The 22,492-nt window shown below is 41.0% G+C and overlaps 1 protein-coding gene across 4 annotated transcripts in view; it reads left to right on the top strand.

Moving 5' to 3' along the window:
• LRRC8D (leucine rich repeat containing 8 VRAC subunit D) overlaps positions 1–21,426 on the top strand; it is a 113,508-nt gene extending 92,082 nt beyond the window's left edge. For all 4 annotated transcript variants that reach the window (XM_060139601.1, XM_060139598.1, XM_060139602.1 and 1 more), the window contains one exon: positions 18,500–21,426. In XM_060139601.1, coding sequence (XP_059995584.1) covers positions 18,502–21,069 — 2,568 coding nt within the window. In that variant the 5' untranslated portion in view covers positions 18,500–18,501 and the 3' untranslated portion in view covers positions 21,070–21,426. The remainder of the gene's footprint in view (positions 1–18,499) is intronic.
• Positions 21,427–22,492: the final 1,066 nt, after the last annotated feature.

Genomic DNA, 22,492 nt, shown 5'->3' with positions numbered 1-22,492 from the left:
CAAAGTTAGTCATTTCCTGCTTTTTGATTCCCGAGGCACTTCGTTCATACTCTATATTTTAAGTAAGTACTGTTTTGTAGTTAATCTGTTTATATGTCACTTCTTTCCATCCCCCACCCTTGCCTCCAAGTGGGTTCTTCAATTGCTGGAACCAGGTCTAATTTGTTTTTGTCTCCCACTAGTCTGGTGACAAATGGATGAATCATGTTGCCTGGAGAGGTTAAGGGACTTGCCCAGAGTAGCCGACCTGAAATGTGAACGGCTTTCGTGACTCCTCGTCTAGTACTTACCACTCATGTGCTGCCAGAAATGTTTTCAGATGATTTGGATGCTCGCTTATGGAGCTAGGACACAGTTTTCCTATTGTGTTTCTCTAGACTAGCTCATTTTTAAAACAACAGTGATAGTGTTGATGAGGACGCTTCCACTGCCGCCTTTATCTCCATGTATCATTTTGAGGATGAAACGAAACCATAATATTTGTGAAAGCTTTCGAACTGGTAGAACCCCTCCTGCAAGGATGTATATCGCTGTTCCTCTAGTCTGTTATTGTGTGATTTACAAAGTATTTTCACACTCATAGTCTCCTTTACTGTTCATCCCACCCCTGTGAAGTGGGTGGAGTCTCATTGCCATTTCACACGTGAGAGAATGAGGCTGAGAGAGACTAAGTCCTTTCAGCTACAATCACAAGTGGCTGGAGGAAGCCCGAACCCAGCCACTATGTTACTCTTTCCAACATAGCCCCTGGCCCAAGGCTCAGAGCCACTCAGAGTGTGGTGGTGTCCCCCCAAAGCCTCCGGGAGTGAGCCTAGGAGAGATGAGAGCTAGGCTCTTCTAGGATCAGGGTAGTTATCTATGTGTGTTTACGTTCCAGTCACATTTTTTGTCTTCTCAAAATGTAGGGCCTGGGCACAGAAAGCTTTGTAAGATACAGTGAGCAAGGCGATTTTGAAGTGGCCAGCCAGCCCTGGAGCAAGCAGCCGCAGCATGGGGGCCGTGTGGGTCCAGCAGAAGGAGGCTAACCCCGCCATTGCTTTAGTCTCAAGGGGGAGTTCCTTACTACCACTCTCAGGAAATGAAGGATGATAAATCCAGCTGCTGCTTCCTGTTTCTATAATTCTGAGATTTATTGTTTTTAACGGGTAGAATGCTTTATTTTTAAACCAGTGGAAAATACCCTCAACCTGTTCCTTGTTAGTATTTCCTTAAAAACTAGATGTACTCACTTGGGCTTTAAAGGGTGTGTGTGTGTGTTTAAGGGTGTGTGTGTGTGTGTGTGTGTGTGTGAAATTCCCATGATGCTGCCTGAGCTGGCTCACTGTCTGTTTTTCAACAACAGAAAGAAAACCAATTAACGCAGATTTTACTGGGCAGGAACTTCTGTGTGAGATTGGTGACAGTCATTTAGAGGAGACCTGTAATTTATATCAGTGGTATTACTATCATGCTTGTGCAATTCAGGTCTGGTTTTTCTTCTGCTTGTTGTTATATTATTAGTGAATAAAGACCTGAGTCATTTAAGAAACACACTACCTCCTCGCGTGCCATAGTTCATGGAAAGTCGCCATTAGGTATAGGTTACCAGGCTGAAACTTGGTGGATTTGATTGTGTAACCAGTGACTCCATAAATAAAAGTAATAGGTAGAAATATTTTCTCTAATGTCAATTTTTTTATTGCCTAATTTAAGAGAAAGAGAATGTGTATAGGAGTGCCAGTGGAGCATCATTTCAGAAGCACTAAAGGAAATTTATTCAGCAAAGTAGAATTTTAAGAATGTAGGAAATATAGCCAGTCCCCTTACTGAGTAAGAATATTACCTCTAATTTAAGCCCTTGGCCCCCTCCTTTAATAGTCCTGAAATCATAGCTATGGCAGTACTCTGTTCACAATGGGTAATTAGTACATGTTGCATTTAGGAACTGGCTGGCCAAATGACTTCTTTACACTTTTATAATTACAGTTACAGTTTATGTTAAATGAATTCAGAATAAAAAGGAAATCTTCATGACTTAAAGACAAGCTTATACTGGATATTTGGTCTGACTTTGTTAACATCTCCTGAAGATAAGTAAAATTGTGAGACTCTAACACTTATTAGAGGCCCATTCTAGTATACTCGGTGCTATGGAAATCTCCAGTTCTAATCTCAGCTATGCCGTTTCCTTGTTGCAATGGTTTTTTGGCCAAAAAAATGAAGTTGACACTATTTCTTTGTCTCTCAGTAGTTTGTAAGGATCAGATGAGTTGGAATCCATGCAAGTGCTTTTAAAAACTGAGGTGATAATAAAGACATTAGGTGATACTCTTATTAAATGGCACTCGGGCTGTAAATTGTAATTTCACGTTTCAGACTTTGCTCCTTGTGTCGTGAGGCAACCTTTGAACACCACGGTTTTGTCTCCTTCGCTTAAGAGTTCCTTCTAATAACTTGTGAATTGGTGGGGGGTGGGATTTAATTTAATTTGAGCTAATCTCGAATTTAAAATAAGCTGAAGGGGGCAGTTATGGGCTTGGTAGGGGCAGTCAGATCTGGGTTTGAATCCTGGTCGACAGTATTTTAGCTACATGTTCTTGGTCAAACTCAAACTTTCTAAACCTCAGTTTTTCTCTCAGTAAAACTAGAACAGTAATACTACTTCTCAGGGAGGATGTGACAATTTAATGAGCTTGAGTGTGTGAGTGTTTGGTCACTCAGTAGGGATGGTGTTCTTGTCTCCTCCTGTATGTTTGCAGAAGTCTCAGTGTTGCATGGTGAGATGCAGCCTGAGGTTGCCACCCAAAGATGGTCTCCCCACCTCGTCTTTTCCCCCCGCATACTGCGGCCAGGGAAAGGAGGAGAAAATGAAGCTGCTTTAGGTCACTGACACTCTCCTTAGGGAATAGTAAATATTTCTTTTCCCACCTTCTTCCTTTCAGTGTAATCTGACTTGAGTTCTTTCAATGCTTGACCTTCAAAGGGAGTTTCAGTGGGTGAGAAAGCCTGACACTGTTTGGAATCCTTGAACGTATACAGAGCTACTCAGTCATATGTCCATGGGCTGTGTTTTCTTTTCAAAGTTATATGAGTTTTGGAATTATTTTTGTAAGGCACTTTTTTTTTTTTCCTTTAGACTTTCCCTGAAAAGGACCTTTTAAAGTTTTACGACCGGCTAAATAATATGGTGGTTAGCAAGGTTAATGCTTACCAGCTCGCTGAAGGGAAAAGCAAACAATATATATCCAAACTCTGTTTAAGAATTTCCATAGAATTACAAATCCTTTAATCTTGATACCTTTATGTAGTCATAACAGCATACCTACTTGGGTGAGAGCTCCCAGTAGAAATGTGTTTACCGTGTATGGTTTAACTTTATGCTCGAAATGAGACAGACATATGAAAACATCTCTGTACTTTCTCACTCTGTTATTTTTAACTTCTAACTCCCTGCTCCTTTTCATCCTAAAAAATAGACCCTTCCATCAAACTTGCCTCCTCTTCTAGCTGTTTTCCCAGCCTTTTGTTTTTCTCCCCAGCCAAGAGAAGCGAACGTTCCCTTTCCCACTTACTGCTTGCCCACGGTGGGCCTGACTTCTTCCTGGAGAGAGCTTGGGCCAAATTCTCAGGGGACTCTCAGCTGCCAGACCCAGCAGTCACTTTCTTTACTCCTTAACTTCCTTGACTAGCTTGTGATAAGTGCTGCTGCCTTCCAGTCTCTTCTTGAAGTGTTTGCCTCCTTTGGCTTCCGGGACAGAGTTCTCTTCTTCCTTCTCTGACCCTTTCTTCTTCCTCTCCTTTGCTGAATCCTTTTCTTCTACCTGTGTCCTAAATGTTAGTCATCTCCAGGGTCCTTTGACCTTTTTCTCTATATGGACTCTCCTAGGGTGGTCTCACTCTTCATATACTGATTAGTCGTAAAATGTAATTCCATCCCAGGTCCTTCTCAGTAGTCCTGAGATGCAGGTCTGCTGACTACTAGACATCTCTACTTAAACTTATTATACCAATTCTAGTTCTTGACGGTGAAAAATTACGTTTACCTGGAAATCATCTTGACTAGTAAAACTTCTCATTTCCCTTCCTCCAGTCTTTCCTCCCTCTGGTCCCTCTTGCATACTCTGGATAGAATTCTTTCTAAACTGGAATGCTGATCTCATTACTCGCTTTGTTCAGACCCTTCAGGGGTTCCTTATTGTTTCTTTCTAATTTAGATCTGAGAGGGTTGCACATTCCCTGAGCCCTACTCCTGCAGAATCCCCCACCCTTTTGTGTTCTGGGAAACCACAAAGGAGTACTCACAGTGAGTCTATCCAAACCTTTCTATTTCTAGATGCTTTTGTTTAAGAGGCATTTTTTAGTAATTTGAAATGTATTAATTGTGGCACCTGCTAAATCGCTCTGTCGGAGACCTCTAGTAGAATGGCTTAAAGATAGATATTTCCTTCTCGTATAACAGCCCAGGTGTGAGCAGTCAAGGGCTGGCAGGACAGCTCTGCCATGAGCACATGGTCCCTGAGCTTGTGCCTGCTTCCCTATTTTCTAGCCAGCAGGAAAAGGGGAAAAGGAAGGCCAAGTCCAGTAGCCTTGTCTATGTGGAGGTTACCAGGGAGTGAACAGTCACTTCTCACAGCCTGTTTGTCCAGCTTCGTCACACGGCCATCGCTGGTTGCAAATGAGGCTCCGAAACGTTATCCCTAGTTGGCCGCAGTGCACCCAGCTAAACGGAGTGTCTGTTACCAAAAAGTAGAAAGGGAGAATGGTTTCTGGAAGATACTTAGTTGTCTTTATCACAGAAAGCAAGAACTATGTTGATTAAAAAGTCAAACTGGCAGAAAGTGAGTGATCTTTTTGAAAAACTCATCTGGACCTACTCTGGAAGGTTTCGGCAGTCGCAATATGTAAGTTATAGGATTCATTCAACACCTTCTACTGTTTTTCCTTCCCCTTCCAAAAAAAAAAATATATGTTATTCAGGGTTAAGAATATATGAACAAAAAGGGCAGTTTGTAGGTCTTATCCTCAACTAATGCATCTGTGGTAAAAATTGGTGGCACCTGAAACATGAGCATATATACAGAGTAATGCTCATAGCGTGGAATTTCCCTCTACACTCGCCATTTATATTTTCACATTTAGTACAACCTTGGGTAGCATTTTGCCACCATCTTCAGAACATTTTCTGAAAGGTAATGTTGACAGATTCTTTCTCAGTGGTGTTAGCATTCATCCTGCCACCTTGTATTCTTCACTCTCAGATGTGTGAGTAAACGTCACCTGTCAGTGTGTTGCATATTGGATCAGTTTCTCAGCTGGTGTGGCTTGGCACACAGGTAACGGCATACGTACCTGTTTGCTGAAATACAAATCCTCTTAGCCCCCAGTGCAGAGCACTCCATCTGGGAGCAGCTGCAGCATTTTTCCACTTTGTACAGTACAAATACTATCATTTTCTACAATATCCTATTGGGGAAAAGTGTAAGAGATGCTGTTTAGATGGTTTGTGTCTATTTCTTTTCCTTTTTTTTTCAATTCTACATTTCTTACTAGAAAGTAGTTGTAATATGTAACATGCTACCGCGATAAAAGGTCAGTCTCCATTCGTAAAGTAGTATAGACTATCATGAGACATCAACTACTTTGAATTGACTATAGTGTGAAATAGCAAAGTTAGGATGTATCTACAGACTATTTGTCTAAAAAAGATCTAGACTTGTTTATACATGCCTTACATAAGGGCATCAGATATTTCCAGCCCATGTGGCCCATACTTAGGGTGACAACAACTCCTGGTTTTCCTGGGAGAGTCCCAGTTATACCATAGCCTGGCATCTCACCTTGTTTAGCATTTGTCACTATCAAGAGTTTTCCAGTTCAGAAGGTGAATTATATGTCTGCTTATGTTGCATATACCTGGTCTCAGCTATCACAGTTTTCTTGACAGTCAGATACTTACTTTGATGTCATTTTTAGGGCTGTTTACCCTAAATAATTCTGGGCAGAATGGTGTAGTGGTTCATGCTTCATCTTTTCAAGAATACCTAAGGTAGGCATGGGCAGACCTTTAAGCTCTGGGAACACAAGGACTGTATCTATCTTGTTACATTATGTATATTCTCAGCAACTATCACATCACCTAAAGCAAATATTTGTTGAAACTGTAAATGGTATGAACTTGATGCTTCATGACAACAAAGGTTTTCTGAAGTCTCTGATGGGCAAGATATCTTCAACTGCAAATCCCTAATACCTAACACAATGTATAGTGTTTGAGAATGAATTGATGAATGATTGAACAGCCACTCTCCGTCTTAACATTGGCAGCCTCTACCTAGTGAGACTGGTCCATCAAGACAGGAGGCAGTATGATTATGTTCTCATGTGTTGCATGTAAAGTTTACACAAATGAGCCAGTTGTTTCTTGGTTATAATGATTTGTTTTTACTGTTTTGGCTCTCATGAGAAAGAAAAGAAGATGAGATTTAATTGCTCCAAAAATGATCATACCTCAGAAGGATAAATTCTGTCACTTAGAAGATTTAGACCTTAGTTTACATCCAATATCTGATACTTTAGTCTGGAATTCCCAGTGAGTGTTCTAGAAATGAGTACCAGATGGCTGAAATATTAGTTCATTAATCAGCTGAAAGCCTCGGGCCTGACTGTGTTCACCCTCTTAAGTTTACCCAAAGGCGTGTAAAAATGTCCTCTTCTCTGTGGGCCACGACATGAACTGGGCTGGGAAGCGCCATTAATGATCTCTACAATTAGAATAGTAGGTACTTAAATAAATACATTGACATGTAACACATTTTTTCAAAAATGTTACCTTGGGCCGTTTTCTCAGAGTTAAATAGATGCCGTGCTTTAGCAGAAAGTAAATATCCCCAAATCTTCAGTCAAAGATCTTCATGTAATCTTCAAAGAAGCAACTCATCTGAGATAACTTACAGCATACTAAGTTAGAAATTATGTATTTTTATAATTAAAGTGATTATGTAAAGAAATTATGTACCTTCCCAATTCAAAAGGTTTAGGGATTTTTTACAAACTGTGGACTGCTCAATTGTGGTTCCATTTTATAGCTTCACTAATTCTTTATAAATGGGGCAAGTATTATAAATTGTAACATCATGACTGTGGCTCTCTGTTACAGCTCCGTTAGTTTGTTATAATTTGGGGAAAAGGAGAAGAGCATGAATTCCATGCACATGTTAGCTAGTGAAAGTCTTCCAGTTAAACGTCCTATCAGACCTGCTTTTCTAAAGATCATTTGTAATTTTCACAAGAGTTACACATATAGGTGCTAAGTCCTTAGAAACAAGATTAAGCAAATTGAATATGAATAAACACTCCTTTGAAATAGAACAAAAGTGATATTCCACCAAGTTTGCCAATTTATCATGACTAATTCTAAAATAAGGCCTTGTTTGCATTCCTCTAAAAGGCTAACCCTTTGGGGTCATTTTTAGTCAACTCTAAGATGGTTTCTAATGTTGATAATGAATTACACTATAATAGAGATTATGTTATCAAAGGTCATTCATGATTTTTAAGAGTTTTGATTGTCCTTTATCTCTGCGGTATTTGATTTACACCTTTATTCTCTTGAAGTCAGCTCCTCCTTATCTTAGTTTTCTTGATTTTCTTTTCTCTCTTTTCTTCATTAATTTTTTTTTCACCCTCAAAGCCTTCATGGTCCTTTTTCCTCCCTGTTGCCACCACATTTCAATCCTGGGTTTTCCTCAAGGTCTCCCAGCTTCCCCAATTTTTTGGACATCTAGGGCCAATTTTGGAGAGTATTTAGTGTGGGAGCATCCTGCTATGTGCTTAACGTTATACTGGGTGATTTGGTATCTGGTCACAGTGGTATTTTATCCCCATTTCACTGATAAGGAAAACAAAGGCCCAAGTTTACACAGCAAGTGATATGAGACATTATTTGTGTTCCTGTTTTACAGTTGAATTGGTAAGAGGTGGAGATGGGATGAAATCTCAGGCAGGCTATCTCCTTAAGCCACGTTCTTATCCATTATGCTACCAGCTTGTTAAGAAGTGAATTCCATTTTAAATTATTAGCTCAGAAAAAGACTCTAGATTATTTGTGCATAAATTACACCATTTCTTGATTATCTTTGTACACGTTTAAAATATTTGGTTTTGTTCTCATACTATTACCCCTTATACCTTTGCTCCACCTTTATTGCTACCCTACTGTTTGGCTATTGTTTACTTATAAAATGTAAACTCATCTTAATATTGACCTAAAGAAAGCACAGTGAAGAATGAAACTATGCTGCCTTCCCGTCTCCCTTAAAAGGTATAATAAAGGTTTTTATTTTTTTTTACTGTTCTGTATAGTTTATCCCAGAAACCAGATTTTATTAGCGTGAATAATCACAGGCTTTGAGGTAAGGTAGGATTCTTACGGTATTACATGCTGGCTCCCTTTTGATTATGTTACACATAATGTTCAGTGAAATACATCGTATGTATGTGTTCTCCAAATATAGATGAATGCAGACTACTTGGGGTTTTAAAATTGTGCTTCACCCCAGAAGTATTACAAAAAGATAGCTGTCAATCATCTGTATGTTGATAACACTAAAGTAATGTTTTTCAAACTATCTAAGCTTATAGATTTCATGGCCAAGTATGTGAGGGCTTATATTTCTTTTCATTTATTATATATAACCTACCTACTTTTTAAAAGGACTTGAAGAAAAAGAAAAGAATAAAGGATTCTGGAAGATGTATGAGGGGAAAAAAAGGATTTGAAGGGCTTATGAAAAAAGATTCAGTTACAATAAAACCATGTAAATGGATGTAAAAGAAGAAGGGTATGGAACAGTAAGTAGAGAATTAAAAGACATCTGGGAGTCAACCTTGACACCTTTCTCTCCTTCATCCCCCCCATCCAATCCATTGAGTCCTGCTGTTATTTCTTTGGCCTGTTAGCTCACAAATCCACCCATTTTACTCACTTAGTTCTCCATCAGTCACAGCCTAGTCTTTCCCTCCGTCCTTTGCCCAGAGCAGTGCAGTAGCTGCCTTCTTCATCTCACATCTTCCCTCACTGACCTGTACACTAGGCCTGCAGTAATCTTTTCAGAGACACAAATCTGACTTAACCCACCTCCCCCCTCCACTAAAAACACATCAGTGGCTTCCCACTGCCCTTAGGTTGATGCCATCAGAAACGCTCACACGGCCTCATCTCCTACCACCCGTTCCTCTCACTCCCCAAGCTCCAGGCCACTGACCTGCTTTTAGTTCCTCAGTATTTTCTGCTCTCCCTCTCTCTCCACACGGCCTTTGGACATTCTGGTCCAGCCCATCGTGCACTCTTTCTTCACCCCTCATGTCAGTCCTGATTTCCTCTTCAGTCTTACTGACTGGCGGAAAGTCCCGTGTTATCCGCCTTCATAATCCCAGGCAAGCAGGGAAGGTCTGGCTTTTCTGGAATCTGAAATTGGGGGAAGAGCCCTCTTTAAGAAAAAGAATACCAAGTTAGAGACGTAAAAGTAGGTGCAGGGCCTTGAAAGGGGAAGGAAGGTGTCCTGAAGCTTGAGTTTTCACTGCACAGCAAATCTGCCTCTGCCTGTTCCTCTTCTTGGTAGCTCTTCTCAGTTGACCATTTTCTATATCCAGTTACAGAAACATTTCTCTCTGTGAGAAAGGAAATAGGCCTGAATTTGCTCACCAAGTTTTCTCCAAGAATGTGCATCATGTTAATACTTGAGTATACAGTGTATATTTCATGGATGAAGGGATGAGTAAGTGAATAATTAAATGATGACTCAGGGGCTTCCCTGGTGGCGCAGTGGTTGAGAGTCCGCCTCCCGATGCAGGGGACACGGGTTTGTGCCCTGGTCCGGGAAGATCCCACATGCCACGGAGCGGCTGCACCCGTGAGCCATGGCCGCTGAGCCTGCGCGTCCGGAGCCTGTGCTCCGCAACGGGAAAAGCCACAACAGTGAGAGGCCCGCGTACCGCAAAAAAAAAAAAAAAGAAATGAAGACTCAGGCTAAGAGTTAATGTTTATAATACATATATAAAATTTAGCCAAATTTCTTGAAAGCCAAAGCTAAGTGGAGAACATCTGGATTCCATGGCTCTTTATATCAGTAATCATGAAAGACAAACTTCTTTTCACAACTAGTAGTAAAGGTGTATTTGTATAGGGTTCTTTCTATAAAACAGCTTATTGAACACAGTGAATAATAACAGTGGCTAATCTTATTAAGCACTTACCGTTCTGGGCACTTGCTCAACACTTTGACACGGTTTTCTGATTTAAGTGTTTATCAACTCTAGTAAACTGTGTGTGTATGTGCACAGTTAGATACAATCAGAACTTCCGCATCCATTGCCCAGGGGGAAGGGCAGCAAACTCCCTGGCGGACAAGGAGAAGGAAGGCATGAGGCTCTGGCGGCTTCATTATCTCATATAATGAAGAGTTTGCCTCTCTGGCGCTCCTTCCTCTCTGGCCTTTTACATCACCTGGCTGTGTGTTTAATTGGTGCTCATTTGCCTCTGCCCTGGAGTTCACACTGGCTTGTCACCTGCTGTCCATCAGGAATCAGATCTCAGTCTTCTGTCCTGGTCAAGGTTTTGAAGGTTTTAAAGACAAATTTACCTTTGTCTTTTTGTTTTCCTGTAAAATGTTTAATTATGAGCCAAACTGCCTGCAGATGGTCTATCAGAATGAGTTACCTTCAGAATAACCTGTTCCAAAGGATTGTGTACTACTGTCCATCTGGACATTGAAGAACGCCTGTCAGAACTGGTCATTTTGACTTTGGCATAATTAATAGTGACCTTATGTGTCACTGTAATTAATAGTGGCAGCATTTGGCTCCCAGGTTCAGTGTTTTCTGAGCCCTCTCCTAGAATGCTGTTACAGGGCTGCATGATTCATTCAGTTACAGACCTTTATTAAGTGCCTGTCCTGTGCCATGCCCTGGGGACATGCAGATGGAAGAACTCTCCTCCCTTTAGGTTAGGGATTCAAACCCAGGTGGAGGGAGAAAGGGAACTAGCCAGACTGATGGAGCTCCCAGTTCAGAAGGGTCATGAGCAACCATTGTCTAACTCTGTATACGTTTTTAGTACTAATGGCTAAGATCCCTAATAAACTGCGAAGTAGCTTTTTTTAACTAAATAAGCTGCCTATCCAAGGTACACTGTATCAATGTCTGAGTATCTTTTCCTAACTTCAAGAAGTGTTTTGAGAGTTAGTAAGTAGAGCACCGGGTCAAGGTACTCACATGCTTTCTAGCAGTCTTTACCAAGCCAGGAGTAAACACCGCTGGGCTCCCAGCTGTCCATATCCAGAGCAGATAGCCATGGGTTTGTCATCAGAGGGGCATTCTGTCCCAAAGACAGCTGGAAGAGAATGTGGCAGACTTCCCAGGACCATGGAAAGCTGCTAGGGTTTCAGGGAGCTCCATCCTAGTTCACTTCCCTTAGCCCGGTTTCAGGCATGTGCAGGACATACTCTAGAGAAGCAAGATTGAAGGTGAGTGACCTTAAAAGGAAAATGGTCATTTGGGGTCTAAGTTTCTATCTTACAGATGGAAAGAAGCAGCAGAAATGCAAATAAAGCTCCCCTTAGAAATCCCACTGGCTGCCTGGTAAACTGGGTGAAATTATGATTATAAAGGTTTGACCAGACACTTAGTTCTGATCTTGGGATGGATTTCTCTGGATCCCTTATTAAGATCCGTTAGCTGCTGGCTCTCTTTTTAGGGACTAGTCAGCCATTTGCCCATTATCTCTTTTTTCTGTTTGTATTTACTCCAGGCTGCTTTCTCAGTCAGGACAGCTACTTTATTATTATTATTCCCCTTTTTATCTCTAGGATCTGTATCCAGCACACAGAGTATACTCCATAAATATTTGTTGAATAAAATGAAGTTTCTAGTAGAGGGTATATTACGAGAGTCCTGTAGGTCCTGAAGCATCTCTGAAATTCTGTTGGCCAGAGTTTGTGGTTAAGGGGAACGCTAGTGATAACTTGTAGAAGAGACTCTGATGTTGTGTGGAACAAAATGTGGAAGCCATTGATTTAGAGGCTTTTCCGTATTGTTCCTTGAATAATATCTCATTTCTAGCTCTCAAACATGGGACTTGACTTTTAAAATTAAAAGCTACAAGAAAAAGCAAAAAAGTTCACAACGGTGTGTTAACTCATTTGTTATATTTCCTAAGATATTTTGCCTTAGGTCTACTAAAGTGTATTTAGAGTTACATTTCTCAGCTTTGAGCTTTGAAGTAAATTTTCTCTGTGAATAGCAGTACTCTAGAGAAAAACCTCCAATAGGTACTAAAGTATACTTTGTGTAAAGTTCTTTTTATAGTTAACAAGTTCTGAAATTTTTATAGTCCTCTACTTTCAGGCGTTAAATGGATGGGTTTTGCCCAGTGTGGAATCTGATTTTGATAGGGTTTATATAAGAAGTTTCCTGAAAACTCTGGAATTTTTTTCTTTAAATATTTTTTTCAGTTATTTTTGAGGTATCTAAACCAAAGTAGTGTTAGAAGAAAACTACTTTTAAAAGTATAATTTCTTATCATAATCTTTAAGAGGGAGTAACACTAATTGTTTTATTTGTATACAGAATTATATCAACTATAGAGTATCTTGTATAATTGTAATCCATAACTGTTAACACTTATCTAATACCAGTAATACAGAGCTCTGTTGGAAAAAAACTGAATCATTCCTTCTCATTCTATATGTGAAGCATTTATTTTCTTTAACCATATGAATTTTAGGTACCTGAATTGGGTATGGTGTGTGTGTATCCATGCACTAGTGTATGCTGGGTGTTGAGGAAGGGTTATTCGTAGTGAGTGTGTAGCTTATTACCTCTTTATGAACTTTAATTTGTTTTCCTTTTACTTATTTCTGTGTAAGATTTGAGAACTTGATCCTCACCAGTCTCTTGGGTGTTCTCCCATTTTCCCAGTTTGACCAAGAAGGCTGATTGTTTTTTCACAGAACACTGTAAAAAGAAAATGAAAGTTGGTATTTGATTGGGTAGGGAACTCATACCTAGGTGGGAAGTGTATGTATTAGATTGATTAATCAAGCTATTTGCTGCTTCTTACATTAAACTCTTTTCATTAAATGACATTTCAAAGCCATTTGACTTTCTTCCTTTTAATAGGGGCATGAAGACCTAGTGCAGATGGGACAAGTTTTTTAAGTTTTAGTAGGTGATCATATTTTTCTGTTTTAATGCTAGACTTTTTCTGTGTGCTAATAATAATCTCATTAATGTAAGTTTTCCAGCAAACACTACCACATTTATACTGCTAATAAACAGGAAAGAAAGGGCAAGATTTGAATCCTGGTCTCTTTGGCATCAAAGTTGTGCTCTTTCTAGTATAATATGCCACCTCCTAATATAAGAAATTTTAATTGAAATGTTTTTGAATAAATGAGATTGAATGCAAAGTTTTATTGTCAATCATTTATTACAGAATGAGTTCTGTGAACATAGTGCTACATGCTAGTTCAAAATTCAAGAAATTGGCCCAGTCATTTTCAGTTAAAGACTGATTAAGATGGGCTTGCTTTCACCTTAATGATTCTTTTTCTGCATTCAGATTTAGCAAACATCTTTGGGGGCTTAACTTTGTGTCAGACCCTGAACTGGTATTTCCAATACATGACCCACATGACCCTGAGAGGTGTTGATATCAAGATTTTATAGGTGAGGCATGGATGCTTAGAGAGGATAAGTAAAATGCTAAAGACTTTTCTCCAGAGCCAGTTCAATTCAATCATAATAACATAGCAGCCATCTAAAAATATGTTTGAACTTAGAATGTACATAGTCTAGCATGAGTATCTACAATTAGGCTATAATCCTATCTACTTTCACTTTCCTATTTCAGTTGAGAGTCAGTTTAGGCAATAAAATTAACAAAGATTGAGGTCTAGCTTCTAAATTTTAATATGTTTACCGGGATATAGTTCATATACCATACAATTCACCCATTTAAGGTGTACAATTCAGTGTTTTATAGTATATTCACAGGTTGTCAGGTTCAGGGTTCTGAACCAATTGGTTATTGGTTTATTCCATTATTAATGGCAGTAAGATAAGAAACAGAATCACATATCATAAAATAATATAGCTCCATTCTTTTATTTTCTGATTCATCTTTGTCCAACCAAAGTCCAATAACATTCCCCTTTCAGTTCAAGTACAAAAAGCTTCCTCAGCTTCCATGAGAAATGTTTGCTTACAGGAATATTAAGCTGATTTTCATATGTGCCATGGAGAAGTCTTGGAATGTGAAATCCACTTCCTTATAATGTAATTCTTTAAGTTCTTTGCAGCAGACATATAAAGGAGAGCCCAGAGCATGTACGCAATTAGTACTTATTAATGTGCCTTCCTCGGGTTAAAAAAAAAAATCCCCTAATAACCATTTATAGCCATTCTGAGTCCTGATTCACTAAGGAGATCAAGCCTCAAGATAACTAGGTACGATCTCCTCTCTCATTGACTTGACTTTTAGATTAGAAAGTCACCTGAGGATCATAATAGACTTAATACACTATATTATATGAATATGTATTTAACGTCCTTTGTACACACACACATACACAATGTACGAAAAGCAACTTTTATTTTCAAAGTGCCACTGCATCTTTAATTCAGTTAGTGGTTGAAGCACTCCCAGTTCTGCACCCAGTTTTTGATAGGTGAAATAGGAGAATGGACACATTAATTGAAGTCCTATGTTCGAGATAAGAGCTAGTCGGTGGCTGACATTGCAGGAAAGTACTGGTTTCCTGCCTTATGGCCCAGGCACTTCCTTATAACTGCATTTAAACCATCTGTGCCTTGGTTTCCATCTCTTGGCTTACCCATTAAATGTGATACCTATTGAGGGGCATACTAGACTAATAATAGAATGACATTAGAGTTATTTGTAGTTTCTATAACATAATTTCTCCCATGTGTCTATGTCATTGACTTGCTACTACTTCTGCCAAAATTATATGCCCACCACCCCATGGCACAGTCCCCATCCTTCCAGTCTCATCTGAAAAACCAGATCTTTGTGAAATCCTCCCGCTAACCAAATGCAAATGTGAGTTTTCCCTGTCCTGTGCCTCTCCTATACCTTGCATTAACCAGATCAGCAATTTTCTTACCATGTCATAATAGCACACTTATTGCTCGTCATCCCCCATTAGACTGGGAGCTCCTTGACGGGCCATTTCTATCTTCTCCTCCATGGTGCCTGACTTGTGGTTTTCTTGAATTCTGAGTCAGTGTCATAAAAGGTTGTTTTAGGGAAGGTGATGATTACATAATTTCACTCCTCTGTCTCTTCAAAGCCAAGGACAACAGTGAGAAGGTCTTTCCTTCAACGGCCAAGCCTTAGCCAACAGCTCAGTCATTGGATGACAGCGTGATAGAGAAGGAGGTTTGAAGATGAAAGATTCTGTTAGCTCTGTCACTTAATTGGCTCAGGAAGGTCATTTAAGATTTTTGTGCCTCAGGTTTCCTCATATCCTTGGGCAATAGTAATGCCTAGTTCACTGGGTTATTGTGAGAATCAATTGAGATATTTTATGGAAAAGTAGCTTGCAAACTGTAAAGCACTGCAAACATGAGAAGTAAAGAAAAGAGATGATAGAATTTGGTAGAAAGAACAGGTGGTTTGGGCTTAAATGAGCTTTTAAATCCAGACTCCACCACTAATTATTTGACTTCCACAACTTAACTCCTATGAGCCTATTTCTTTACTTGTCAATGGGAGGTAATAACACTTGGCAACTTAGAGTAATGTTGTGAAGGTTAGATGGAATTCAGGCAGTGTTCCACTTGTGTTCTGTCTGTATACGTTCAACTATTACCAGCCAGAGCTTTTGTACATCGTATATTCATACCCCTACACCCTCTTTTCTGTGGCAGATTGTACCCCAGGGAGAGCAGGCCCTTTCTCTCAAGCTGGCAAGATGGACAGCAAGGGGAGGCTGCCGGAGAAGGTTACAGGTTCGCCTGGCCTTTGACCCCAGCCAGCCTGGGTGTGCCTTGGGACAGGGGTGAGGCAAAGCCTCAGTCTCGTGTCCCAGCACATTCCTAGGGCAGCTGTTTCTGCTACAGCTTCTTTTACCATTTCTTTTTGAAACTCCATATTGAAGTTGAAGCATGCATACGAAAAAGGCACATAGCCTTAAGTGTACAGATCACGTTTTATGAACTGAATATGCCCTTGTAACCAGACCATTCATTCTTGTTGCTGCCTGATGTTCCACTTTGTAAATATACCACATTTCATTTTCCCGTTCTAGTGCTAATGGGCATTTGGATAGCTTCCATTTTAGGGCTGTTGCAAAGAGTGCTGCTGGGAATGTTCTTGTTCATGTCTTTTGATGAGTATGTGTATTTCTCATGGGTATATAGTTAGCAGTGGGATTGCTGGGCAGTAGAGTTTGCATATATTCAGTTTTGGTAGATATTAAAGCAAAAACTTGCCAACACAGTTCTATGAATTCACACTCGCAGCTGCAGTGTTTAAGTGTTCTAATTGCTCCACAACCTCACATCCTTGGTATTACCTGTCTTTTTTTTTTTTTTTTGCGGTACGTGGGCCTCTCACTGTTGTGGCTTCTCTCGTTGCGGAGCACAGGCTCCGGACACGCAGACTCAGCGGCCATGGCTCACGGGCCCAGCCGCTCCACGGCATGTGGGATCTTCCCGGACCGGGGCACGAACCCGTGTCCCCTGCATCGGCAGGCGGACTCTCAACCACTGCACCACCAGGGAAGCCCTACCTATCTTTTTAATTTTAGGAGTTCTGGTGGATATTATAAGATTGTGTAGCATTTTGGAAATAGAACCATTCCCTCAGCCCCCAAACCTCAACTTTAATACATTCATTTTCAGGAATGTGCTGTGTACAAAAGCAGGGGATTGTATCAGATGCAAAGCTCCTGATATGGTGCTTGGTATATGGAGGGAAGATGACAAGTGATAGCTGCTATCATCATCATCATCATCATCATCATGATCATGACTCAATGCCTTCTCTGTTCCTAAGGGGAGAGAATAGGGCACGGTAGATACAAAGGTGAATAAGACATAGTCTCTACCCAGGAGGAGCTCAAGAGCTAGTTGAAGAGACTAACACTGGAAATAGATTATTTTTAGACAGTATGGTAGGAGCTTGAGAAAGAGGTAGTGCTTGAGCTGGGACTTGAAGAATACATCAGAGTTCAAGAGAAAGAAGAAAAAGGAAATGGGCTGGAGGAAATGGCAGGGGCCCAAAACCCTTGTTGGGGAGTGGCAGCGTGAACTGTGTGCCGGAAGAGAAAAGCCATCTGAGGCTGGAGTCGTTGCGTGCTAGTGTTGGTTGTTCGGGTGTTACCGCCCTTGAAGGGAGGTGCTGGGCCGAGCTGGTGACCATTCAGGGTCAGTGTAACATTACGGTACTCTACTGCTGTGTTCTCTGCCCCCCACCTTTTTTACCTTTTATTCCTCCTCTAGGAAAGTAATCAGCCTGCTCTTCTCTCTCCTGGAATCAAAACCTGTCCCAAGTACAATGTGCTTGAAAACTACCATTGACACTATGACAGCTGCAGAATGTCCCTGGTTACAAGAATCCCACCGTTTCTTTGCTGTGTGGTCCTTTAACTTTTTATGTTGAGGACTGGCTTAGAGTTTTTATTCTTTTTTTTTTTTTTTTTTTTTTTTGCGGTACGTGGGCCTCTCGCTGTTATGGCCTCTCCCGTTGCGGAGCACAGGCTCCGGACGCGCAGGCTCAGCGGCCACGGCTCACGCGCCCAGCCGCTCCGCGGCATGTGGGATCTTCCCGGACCGGGGCACGAACCCGTGTCCCCTGCATCGGCAGGCGGACTCTCAACCACTGCACCACCAGGGAAGCCCCCGAGTTTTTATTCTTGCTTGGGTCCAGGTTGCTTGTGGTGGCAATTAAGTTTAATAAAATGCTCTTCTGCCCAATACAATATATAGACCGTGAATAAATGTTCTTGAGGAATTTGGATGTTGATGATGGTGATAAGGGTGATGATCAAGAACCTGTACAGTGTTTCATTGGTTGAGCATCAGCTGTGTTTCAGGCATTGACTGTATAGCAGTAAGGAAAATGGACATGATCCCTGTCCCCATGGAACTTATAATCTTATGGGGGATCAGACAAGTGAACAGTTGGTTCTGCCAGTGTGATGAGGGCTGTGATGGATAGAGGTACAGAGTCCTGTGGGAGCACATCAGAGAAGCACCTCACCCAGACTAGGGATCAGGGAGGGCTTCCTGGGAAAGGCAACAGAAACCTGATAGCCTCATGAAGGAATGAGGAGGAAGTATTCCAGGTAGAGGAAATGATGCATAGGAGGAGCACGATGCAAGGGAGAATGGCTGGTTGGAGAAACTGGAAGAAGAAACTAGAAAAAGAGAGCATTTTCTCATTTAATGTTTTCACTTGCATCTGTGTCATAATGTCTTTTGTTCGCCTGTTTTCTAGGAATGTTTACCCTTGCGGAAGTTGCTTCACTTAATGACATTCAACCAACTTACCGAATCCTGAAACCATGGTGGGACGTGTTTATGGATTACCTGGCTGTCGTTATGTTGATGGTAGCCATCTTTGCAGGAACCATGCAACTTACCAAAGATCAGGTGGTCTGCTTGCCAGTATTGCCATCTCCTGTAAATTCAAAGGCACACACACCGCCAGGAAGTGCCGACGTTACCACCAACATCCCGAAGATGGAGTCAGCCACAGACCAAGACCAAGATGGGCGGATGACGAATGAGATTTCCTTTGGCGCATCTGCTGTGACACCTGACATACCTCTCAGAGCCACATATCCTCACACAGATTCCACGGTTCCAAATCAGGAGGCAAAGAAAGACCCAACAGGCCGAAAAACAAACTTGGATTTTCAGCAATATGTATTTATTAATCAGATGTGTTACCACCTGGCCCTTCCGTGGTATTCTAAGTACTTTCCGTACCTTGCTCTTATACATACTATTATTCTCATGGTCAGTAGCAACTTTTGGTTCAAATATCCCAAAACATGCTCAAAAGTAGAACATTTCGTTTCAATATTAGGAAAGTGCTTTGAATCTCCTTGGACTACTAAAGCGTTGTCTGAGACAGCATGCGAAGACTCGGAGGAAAACAAGCAGAGAATAACAGGTGCCCAGACTCTACCAAAGCATGTATCTACCAGCAGTGATGAAGGGAGCCCCAGCGCCAGCACCCCAATGATCAGCAAAACTGGCCTCAAATTCTCAGCTGAAAAGCCCGTGATTGAAGTCCCCAGCATGACCATCCTGGACAAAAAGGACGGGGAACAGGCCAAAGCCCTGTTTGAGAAAGTGAGGAAGTTCCGTGCTCACGTGGAAGACAGTGACTTGATCTATAAACTCTACGTGGTCCAAACAGTTATCAAAACAGCCAAGTTCATCTTTATCCTCTGCTACACTGCAAACTTCGTCAATGCGATCAGCTTTGAACACGTCTGCAAGCCCAAAGTCGAGCACCTGACAGGTTACGAGGTGTTTGAGTGCACCCACAACATGGCGTACATGCTGAAAAAACTGCTCATCAGTTACATATCCATTATTTGCGTTTATGGTTTTATCTGCCTCTACACTCTCTTCTGGTTATTCAGGATACCTTTGAAGGAATATTCTTTTGAAAAAGTCAGAGAAGAGAGCAGTTTCAGTGACATTCCAGATGTCAAAAATGATTTTGCGTTCCTTCTACACATGGTAGACCAGTATGACCAGCTGTATTCCAAGCGTTTCGGGGTGTTCTTGTCAGAAGTCAGTGAAAATAAACTGAGGGAAATCAGTTTGAACCACGAGTGGACATTTGAAAAACTGAGGCAGCACGTGTCACGCAACGCGCAGGACAAGCAGGAGCTCCATCTGTTTATGCTCTCAGGTGTGCCCGATGCTGTCTTCGACCTCACAGACCTGGATGTGCTAAAACTCGAGCTGATTCCAGAAGCTAAAATTCCTGCTAAGATTTCTCAGATGACTAATCTCCAAGAGCTTCACCTCTGCCACTGCCCTGCAAAAGTGGAACAGACTGCTTTTAGCTTTCTCCGTGATCACTTGAGATGCCTTCACGTGAAGTTCACCGACGTGGCAGAAATTCCCGCCTGGGTGTATCTGCTCAAAAACCTTCGCGAGCTGTACTTGATAGGCAACTTGAACTCTGAAAACAATAAGATGATAGGACTTGAATCTCTCCGAGAGTTGCGGCACCTTAAGATTCTCCACGTGAAGAGCAATCTGACCAAAGTCCCCTCCAACATTACAGATGTGGCTCCACATCTCACCAGGTTAGTCGTTCATAATGACGGCACTAAACTCTTGGTACTGAACAGCCTTAAGAAGATGATGAATGTCGCCGAGCTCGAACTCCAGAACTGTGAGCTAGAGAGAATTCCACATGCTATTTTCAGCCTCTCTAATTTGCAGGAACTAGATTTAAAGTCAAATAACATACGCACAATTGAAGAAATCATCAGTTTCCAGCATTTAAAACGACTGACTTGTTTAAAATTGTGGCATAATAAAATCGTTACCATTCCACCCTCCATCACCCACGTCAAAAACTTGGAGTCACTTTATTTCTCTAACAACAAGCTCGAATCCCTACCTGTGGCAGTGTTTAGTTTACAGAAACTCAGATGCTTAGATGTAAGCTACAACAACATTTCCATGATCCCAATAGAAATAGGATTACTTCAGAACCTGCAGCATTTGCATATCACGGGGAACAAAGTGGACGTTCTACCAAAACAGTTGTTTAAATGCATTAAGTTGAGGACTTTGAATCTGGGGCAGAACTGCATCACTTCCCTCCCAGAGAAGATCGGTCAGCTCTCCCAGCTCACCCAGCTGGAGCTGAAAGGGAACTGCTTGGACCGCCTGCCAGCCCAGCTGGGCCAGTGTCGCCTGCTCAAGAAAAGCGGGCTTGTTGTGGAAGATCACCTTTTTGACACCCTGCCACTCGAAGTCAAAGAAGCATTGAATCAAGACATAAATATTCCCTTTGCAAATGGGATTTAAACTGAGATCAGATGTGCACATCCGTGTGCAGGAACAACTTCCTAGATTGCAAGCGCTCCTGTACCAGTTATTGCAAGATAATGCATTTTAGGAGTAGATACACCTTTAAAAATACAACAGAGAGGATGCATAGAAGGCTGATAGAAGACATAACTGAATGTTCAACGTTTGTAGTGTGTTAAGTCATTCACTTCCAAATCTTTTTCTTTTTTCTTTTGGGGAAAGGGAAGGAAAAATTATAATCACTAATCTTGGTTTCTTTTTAAATTGTTTGTAACTTGGATGCTGCCGCTACTGAATGTTTACAAATTGCTTGCCTGCTAAAGTAAATGATTAAATTGACATTTTCTTACTATACCACCTTTTTTTGAGGTGTCTTGATTTACTTTGCTTAACTGGTGCCATAGTCCTTTAGCTCAGACCTCTGAAGGCGCATCAGGTCCACTCTTGTAAATTTAGATTCGCTGAAATACTGATTTCTTTTTTGTTTTAATTTCAGGCACCTCAAATAAGCACTTCTTATAATATTTAACTGGTGCTACCACTTCTGAGAATCCCATTTTATAGATTTTACACTCTGAAAGGCCTGGAATGCAGTAAAAGTGTGTAGGTCGTCGAGGGAGTTTTGTTTGTTTGTTTGTTTTCTAAGAATAAATAACAAGAAAAAATAAAAGAATGCTCTCCTTACTCATAGCTGTCTTTCCATAGTCTGGAGTTCTGGTTATATGATACATTTTTCTATCACTACTATAGAGCTGCCAATAAATAGAAAATATTATTTTTAAATAAATTTAATTACAGGCAAAATAAAAATTTAATGGCTTGATGACTAACATCCTTCCAGTATATCACCATTTGGAAGATAACACAAATTCAGAGCAAGTATCATTAAATTACTTGCCCTTTCCGCTGTTGTGGGGGAAAAAATAGGATTTGTAGTTCACTGAGTTGGAAAACTGACTACATCTCTATTCATTTTAGTGACAGGCTGTGCTTCCTGTGTTTGTCTGCAGCTAGGAGGGGTCATGTCCGGGGAAATGCTGGCAGAATATACTTTTTGGATGATAGTTTTTCCTTCTTTATCTAACTTACAAAGTGGCTAAACCCATCTCAGAAAATCAAAATATTCCATGCCACCTGTGTGGGTATTGGTTGACAGGTATTTCATAGGCCATTCTACAGGAGTGTTGTTTCAAGAGAACTGTCTAGCACTCTGGGTAACAAAGTAGTGTCCTCTGCATATAAGACTGGACTCATTTAGTGAAACAGTGGATAGTCTCTTGTCACACCTTAGCGTGGCTTGAAGGATTTTGCAGAGAATGTGAAAAGATGGACTCAACATTCTTGCTTTTCCTCCCCAAAATTGATCTCGGGCTGCTGGCCTGTTGGAAGCGGTGGTGATCTTTGCTTGCCATAGAGCTTC

Source organism: Lagenorhynchus albirostris, chromosome 2 (assembly GCF_949774975.1).
Source record: "Lagenorhynchus albirostris chromosome 2, mLagAlb1.1, whole genome shotgun sequence".
NCBI classification, from domain to species: Eukaryota; Metazoa; Chordata; class Mammalia; order Artiodactyla; family Delphinidae; genus Lagenorhynchus; species Lagenorhynchus albirostris.
The sequence above is the reverse complement of the archived record's forward strand: the minus strand, read 5'-3'. Positions and strand labels throughout refer to the sequence as shown.